This window comes from Saccostrea cucullata, unplaced genomic scaffold (genome assembly GCF_032062105.1).
Source record: "Saccostrea cucullata isolate Sc308-1 unplaced genomic scaffold, CSIRO_AGI_Scuc_v1 ctg4124, whole genome shotgun sequence".
NCBI classification, from domain to species: Eukaryota; Metazoa; Mollusca; class Bivalvia; order Ostreida; family Ostreidae; genus Saccostrea; species Saccostrea cuccullata.
Window position 1 is genome coordinate 8,052 of NW_026930889.1, and position 7,783 is coordinate 15,834.

At 29.7% G+C, this 7,783-nt stretch overlaps 1 protein-coding gene and 1 long non-coding RNA gene across 2 annotated transcripts; both read left to right on the plus strand.

Moving 5' to 3' along the window:
• Window positions 1–270: 270 nt before the first annotated feature.
• Window positions 271–3,342, plus strand: LOC134230445 (uncharacterized). The gene is made up of 5 exons (XM_062712277.1): window positions 271–329; window positions 491–555; window positions 1,556–1,745; window positions 2,560–2,733; window positions 2,784–3,342. The coding sequence occupies exons 1-5, from the start codon at window positions 271–273 to the stop codon at window positions 2,935–2,937; spliced, it is 642 nt and encodes a 213-aa protein (XP_062568261.1). The 3' UTR covers window positions 2,938–3,342.
• A 980-nt stretch (window positions 3,343–4,322) lies between these two features.
• LOC134230444 (uncharacterized) lies at window positions 4,323–7,186 on the plus strand. The gene is made up of 3 exons (XR_009984353.1): window positions 4,323–4,486; window positions 5,992–6,119; window positions 6,684–7,186. It is a non-coding gene; the product is annotated as an uncharacterized LOC134230444 (long non-coding RNA).
• Window positions 7,187–7,783: the final 597 nt, after the last annotated feature.

Here is a 7,783-nt window from a genome sequence, read left to right on the forward strand (position 1 = left end):
TTATCACCAAGTCAAACTGGATATAAAATGTATTGAAAATTATAGCACATAATGTATTTTTAAGTCTTAATTGATCCCAGACAACTTATTACTATCATGCATCAGACAGTATAAGCTGCTAAGAAACCATAATGTATTGATGCAAAAATTTCTTTTTGGTCACTTAAATTGACCGAAAAACAAATTTTTTTCTGCCTAACAGAAAACACTTTGAGGAAGTGATAATTTGAATTTGACAATAAGTGTAGATAAATCTTGTATAAAGTAACCATGATTTGTGTTCATCCATACTTCATACTTTTCCAGCCACAAGTTCTGAAGAAACAACTGTAAATCATGAAGAACCAGGTTTTTCATTTTATATTTCAGCATGAAATAAAAGCAATTTTTTTTTATTTAAAAGGAAAATTATGCATGTACATTTATAAACTTGTAAGTTTCCAAATAAAAATTTACTGTTTTTGACTTTTCTTACTTATCTTTCTTACAGATATACAGTGACACAATGGAATCCTCATGTAAGCTTCGAAGAGGAGTCTTCATCTGACAAACAAGGTTCTGTTAGTTTTCATGCTAGAATATTACATCAAATATGTTGATTGATTTATTCGTTTATTTTCAATTATTAATTTTTTTTGAAATGAAAATAAATTTAAAATTTTGCAAGCAATTGCATTGAAAACATTATTATTAAATGTGACATAAAATGTAAGGTTAGAAGCTAAAACCAGGTTTTACTGTATGTCCATAAGGTAAGTTCATAGTATTTATAGCTTTGGGTTGTGGGTCAACCAGAGAAGATATCTCTGTTCTGCGCTTTGTGTTATATATAAGGCCAAGCTTAAAAAATTCTTTGTTTGCAGTTGCCGACCTATAATTTTTAGACTGGGTAGGTAGGTAGGCATTCTTTTTTTTTTTTTTTGAAAAAAAAAAATGTTTTCAAATTTTTGAAACATAACATAAAGTAAAGTTTTTCATAGGCCTACTATACATAAATAAGCTTCACTCTTGGTATAAACTACAATACATTGATAAAGACAAAAATTCACAATGAAACACTTTCAATATCCTGAAAAAATTTAGAAAAGAAAAATTTACAAAATGGCTAAAAAAAGTTTGGGTTGGGTGCATTTTCAGTGGGTCGGTAGACAACTGCAAACAAATATTTTATTTTAGGTCTAAGTATAGGTGTTTTAACTTCTGCATGTATAATCCTATTTTCAACCCTTTATCCTTGTACGTGTTTACATCCACAGTGTGTCAGTTACAAACCTCTGTATAATTTTACCCATAACTGTCTTATTTATAGGGACTTGTGGGTTCGAATCCCACCACTACTTACTTAGCTAGCAAAGTAGTGCAATATACTATGGTTGGTCACTATAAAACTACTAATCACTTTACATCTCTAAATTTGTTAATATATGTACCTTTATGTAATCTATGGAAACATAAAAAAATGAATATAGAATATTGATTCAATTTGTCTTTTATGTCATTAACTAATATACATTTCCTGAAAAATTGTATATCTTTGTGTCATTACACTTTTCAGATGCTGTAAAATGGAATACTGAATCCGTTAAACTCTTGATATCTTTGAAGAAAGAAAATACAGAAATGTTTTCATCAAATATCATCACACAAAAACAAGGTTGGAAGAAAATTTCGGAAATGATGTGCTTGAAAGGCCATCATTGTACAGGGGAGGAATGTGACAAAAAATTCCGGTCACTTAAAATGAGGCAAGTTATTGTAAACCCCTGTCATGATATAGTTGGTTCATTTTCCGATTTTCATCCATTATTTTGTCACAAGATGGTTCAGCCATACATGTAATAAAAATATCTAAATCATTGAGACTTTCTCAAGAACCATTTTTACAAAAGTTATTGCCCTTGGAAAATTTTTAATTCTCGGTTATAATTATTTTCAAGTGCACTTGTTACTGATAAGCTGGATTGACAACTAATTCATAAAAAAACATCCTTGGACTTTCAAATTATTTTAAAGTTAAAATGCTAGCTTGGGCTTTAATGTCAGACTTATAAATCTAAATGTAAAATTACCAAGGTAATTTTAATAGAAAAATTTTTTTTATCTTTGTACACCCACCTGTGTACAAATTACAAACCAAAAAACCACACAATTTTTATTGCCCTATAAATTATGTCATTCAAAGGATTTGATTTAATGATTTTTTTTTTGTAGAAGGTTATATAGTAAACGTTTGTCAATTTTTCCACCATGGTGTTTCTTCAAAATATCTCCTGGTCCTAGGTATTAAGCAGATAAACCAAGAATATAGTTATTATGAAAAAAAATTGCCTTCTCCATAATTCAGATTCTGAAAATGTTGGCCCTTGGTCAGGGGATCTGGTGTTAAGGCAGGGCTCTGTTTATCATTTAATTCTTTGAATTCTTTAAAAATCTTTGCTTCCTTGTATATAAAGCAGATATAAATTATTGAGAAACTTTAAACCTTTGCATTAAGCTGCCATTAAGGGACCTCAGTGTTTCACAAATACATACATGTATTGTTGTTTCTATATTGGTCAGATACAAATTAATCAAAGAAAGACACAAGAGAACTGGAAGTGGGCGACAATCTTGGCAGTTCTTCCCCCTTATGGATGACCTACTACAAGGCGACCCTGCTGTGATTCCAACAACAGTAGCCTCATCAGTACAAATACAAAATTCCAAGGCAGCAAACACCAACGCCCCTTCTTCTTCTTCCATTCCTTCCTCTTCTTCTTTTCCCAACTCTAATCCTCCCACCAAAAAAAGAAAATTGATAAGGAATCAGCATGGGTTACCGAGTACCGGGAACAGTTAAAAACTATGCATGAGGAGAGAATGGAGTTGGAAAAAGAAAAATTGAAATTGGAAGAAAGGCGGGTGGCAGCGTTAGAAAAGCTTATTAATAAAGAATAAAGCAGTCAATTTAGTATTAGTCTCAAAATGGTTGAGGTCTACTGTCCCTTTGTTCTTAAGTTAATCCAAAAATTAAAAAAAATTTACTAAATATTGATTTTATCATTCAAGGTCAATCTTGAATATATAGTACAAGGTTATAACTTGAAAAATTTTTGACATATGGATTTCAAACTTGGAACAAGTAAAGACAACATTCTAAGACTAAATGCACTACATCAGAATATTTGACCTTGACTGCTTTTTTTCATTCTGGATCAAATTAAGAAAAAGATGACCAGACCTTGATTTAAGATCCTTTTCACATGAAGACTTGAAATTTTTATATATTTTTAGGAATCTGATGTGCAATACACTGCATTATTATTCTTTACCCTAGTCACATTACTGCACTTGTTTATGATGGTAAAGGAGGCAAGACATGTTTTTTATTACCCACTTAATCTTCCTCAGAAGTGAATTAATATACCTTTCTTATCAGAGGGACATTAGACCTTAACAAATACTATAGACATGCAGTTTTGCTATACATGTATCACCTGAGCCAAATATCTGTACTAGATTATTTTTATCATCATATGATGAATTTTGAATTCATGCATTTGTTTAATGTTTAAGTATTTAATATTTATACCACCTCTACAGTTCATTCAAATATTCAAACCATGCTTTGTTGAAATGTTTATGTCATTGGGAATGATTTTTATTATTAAAAAAATGCTCATCTGATTTTAAAAGGATAGAAATTTATATCTTTAAATTGTTTATTCAAATTTGATAAATACACATAGTAACTAATTAAATATTTATTCACAAATCCACTCTGTGAAAATTGTAAACATTTGCAACTTAATATCAATTCTCTGGAATTATCAAAATTGGTTGGCCACGCATAGAAAAACATTTTGATTTTTTTATAATAATTTTAAACAGCTATGTCATTAATTGTAAAATCTAAAGTGGGTTTATGAAATAGACCCTTGGTTGCCATAGAAACGGGGTGCAAAATTCTCATTTTCATTAATTTTGAAAAACGTGAACTTATCAAGAAAAACTGTGTCCAGAAATGAAAAGGGATAACTTAATATGTTTTCATTATTTAAATTTAATAGTACAGATTAAAGTAATTATATCTGTAGTTTTAATTTAATCTCTCAATAGTAAATGGCCAATTTACATATTATAACATATCAGATATGTGATTGGTTTAGTGGAGTTTTTGGAGGCTTAAAACAAAAAAGGCACACTGATTACAAATTTAGTAATAATTAATTATGAAAGGCTGATATTTGATTATATCAAAATATGTAAAATATTGGTGGGACACTCAAAGATGTAAAAGGAATTCAAAGGTAAAAATTACTTTTTTCTACATTTTGAAGCATTTTTTGCTTCCTAATTACTTCCCTTGAACTACTCTCTAACGTTTGGAGGTACAATGTGTATTTAGTAAACAGCAATGAATATTTTCTGGCGAAAGATCTCATCAAAGTTTTACAGTCTGGAAGAAGAAAAGAAGGCTAGACATCTTAAACAATGAAGACAGAAGGTAAATATATGTATATACTGAACATTACAAAAATATCAAGATTAACAAATGCATATTTTCTTAATTTTATTTGCCTTACAATACCCAGTTGTTTTACCGGTGTAGTGGTCAGTGGTCCTTATCAAATCAAGCGAACTATACCTTTTGACAGTTTGACTTTCTGACCAATGAATTAATTATTTTTATTAATAAAAATGAATTTGAAGCATATAAACATCACTTGCTGATACAGCTGACCCCCCCCCCTCCCCCGAAATATAAATCTCTATATATAGATTGTACATGTGTAAAATCTGTGCCATTCAGTAGGTTTACTTTTTATGATGTGCTGAGAGAGACTTTTAAGTAAACATTATTTATCTTTATAAAATAAATTTCCACTTCTGTCAGTTTTAATTCATTGTTTATCCTATTATTTCAATTCTTTATTGGCATTAGGCACATATTTTACAGAATTGTGTTGTTAAAATATTAACTAGAGCAAGTTTAATTTGTTTCTATAAAAAAGTGCATCAAACGTTTATAATGTGTGAGCACAAGCATAAAGTAGATAAGTTTTTTAAATAGTATTCTATATATATCAGCAAAATATGGTCATGTGATGTTCATAAGCAGAAAATAGGAAAACAGCATGTTTGTTTTGATGTCATTGCCTTATTTAAAAGCTTCTATCTTTTAAACTTTAAATTTATTATATATATCCAAAACTACTGTTCTATATGTAATGACAAAATAGATCTAGGTTAAGAATGCACTGGAAATATTGAGTTATTTTTGTTTATATAGACTCTTTCATTCATCTGTGAAGTAGCGGTACTGTATAATCTATAGTTCAATTTTGTGTGAATAATAATTATCTTTTCAAATAGCAAACAGTAAAAATATATATATGTACACTTGTACATATGTATAAGTGTTAAAACAAAATTTAACTAAAGGTCCGGTGAGCATTGAGCTCACTAAATGATACCACCTGCCTCCCATCTGGTTATAACTGATGACAAATCCATGTTTTACTGTGGCCGGGAAACCCAAAATATGCGTTGAATCAAAAACTAAAATAGGAGGTGCACAATGACAATATGTAATAAAGATTCTGTGAAAGGTTCATTAAATTTCACTCATTGCAGTGGTATAAGAGGAGTTGTGGATAATAAGAGATGGGTACCCTAAAGCGTAACAGACAGACGGATGTATAGACAGATGGACGTACAGTTAGACGGACATACCGATTACAGTATACCCTACCACTTTTCAAGCGGAGGGTATAATAAAACTATATACATGTACATGTAGAATATTCACCTCTGATTTATAATGATATTTGTTTTGTACACACTGACCATGTTTTATAATATTCTAAACAAATTAATTGATACTCAGGCAAATATTCACTACTGGTAAGATGATCACACACATGAACATGTCTGTGTATGAATGAAATGAATTTTCCTTTTGATCATGTTCCTAGGAAAATAATTATTTTCATCATTTTTTCATCAAAGGATTTACCATATAAGATGAATAAAGAAAAAGTAAGACCAGTAAACCAAAACAGGACCAAATAGGCCATGACTGAAGTTCAAGTGCATTCTGCAAGAAAGCGGACAGCCTAGATTCTGTTCTTTTCAAGGTAACCATTCTTAAAATATGAAAGTAAATTAAGGGCAGATGATACAAACAAAAAATGGATGCCTGGATTGGTATATATTTTTTGGCATAATTTAATTGCAAATTAATGATGTATTAATAAATTTCTAGAATATTAAGAAATTGTAAACCTTCTGTGATGTTCAAAAGTCTGCCCTCTTGAAACTATCCTTATTAATCTATACAAATATTTTTCACTTCAAATTCCATTTTTATGCAAATATGAATTAAAAAGTACTTGTCGTGAGGAAAGTTATTAATTTTACTGATTTAAACATGACCCAAGTTGTTATTTTCAAATTCTTTGACAAAAGTTTGTTTGTATAATCTGTCCTTAAATTGTTAAAAAATATTTCAGTTTTATATCTAAATTTAAACCTTGATTATTTCTTTTTTTTTAAACAAAATTTATTACCTGTCCAGTAACAGAAGAATTATTATACTAGAATAAAGAAAACAACTTTCTAAAGGATTACATACACATTTAATTAGCTTGAAATCAGTGTACTAGTATATTGGAAAGTGCAGGAATTATTTACCATTGCAGGTTGAGAAGGGATGCTATATTTTAGGTTTGAAACCAGGCAAGTGAAAGCTGAATTCCAACCTACTTCAACATACTTGTACCCACTGTCTTCAAGATATCAGTGTTTTGAGATGTCAAAGTTCAAGATATCAGTGTTTTGAGATGTCAAAGTTCAAATATAATAGGAACATGTTTATCATATTATGTGATGGCATCCTCAAATCTTATGTTGTATAACAATATGTTTTAGAACTTATCAATCTTTATCCTGTACCTTTCCAAAAAAAACTAAACTCAGCATAATTCTCATTAACTAATTATCAGTGTTTCTTGCGTATGTCAATGTAGGTCATTACTGGTACATGCCTGACCAACTAAAACTCTAAAATTGAAAAATCAGAGTCAAGATTTTCAGAGCAGCAGAAACAGTAGAATTTGTCACGTAAATCTAATGATATGTACCATAGTTGAGAATAAATGTACTCTAAATGTTGCATATATAAAAAATAAAAAAGCAAAAAGTTCTCTTGTTTTCAGAATTTATATTTACATGTGAAAAAAAAAGAAATTTAAAGGAGGTTGATATAGTTGGTGTGATGAGATGTTGGCAGGAACCTAGTAAAATGAAAGGAAGAACTTCCTTAAAATGATACTTGTGGGGGACAGTGTCTCATGGGGGGAGGCATTGTTTCAACTGACTTTACAGAATACAAAAGATCCATTGCAAACCTAATTATTAATTATATGCCAAACACTATGTTTAAAGTTTTCCATTGTTGGATATTTATATTTAAATCCAAGATAACTTACCCAAGAGGATGTGATTTTTTTTTAAACCAATGTAATTTTTCTCAAGTTTAAAGCAGTGTTTCATAAGTTTTAATGAAAAAATCAGAAGGGAGGGGGGTGTGGGTAAATTTTTGACTTCCTTCAAAGTATCTGTGGTTTGCAGTTGCCCATGAATTAAATAATAAATAATTATACAAAGTAACAAGTTGAAATGAGTAAAATATTATGAATGTCTTGCTTGTTTTAGTTTCATTTCAGAATTTTTCAAGTTTGACCAAATCTTGAAAAAGTAAAATCCACAAGGTTTTGCAATTATTTGACATAGCATTACA

Excerpts from the sequence above, each read along its gene's own strand:
- LOC134230445 (XM_062712277.1), top strand. The coding sequence starts at position 271 with ATGATTTGTGTTCATCCATACTTCATACTTTTCCAGCCACAAGTTCTG. Across the intron at positions 556-1,555 it reads GTCTTCATCTGACAAACAAG|ATGCTGTAAAATGGAATACT; the intron begins GTTCTGTTAGTT and ends TACACTTTTCAG. Across the intron at positions 1,746-2,559 it reads TTCCGGTCACTTAAAATGAG|ATACAAATTAATCAAAGAAA; the intron begins GCAAGTTATTGT and ends TATATTGGTCAG.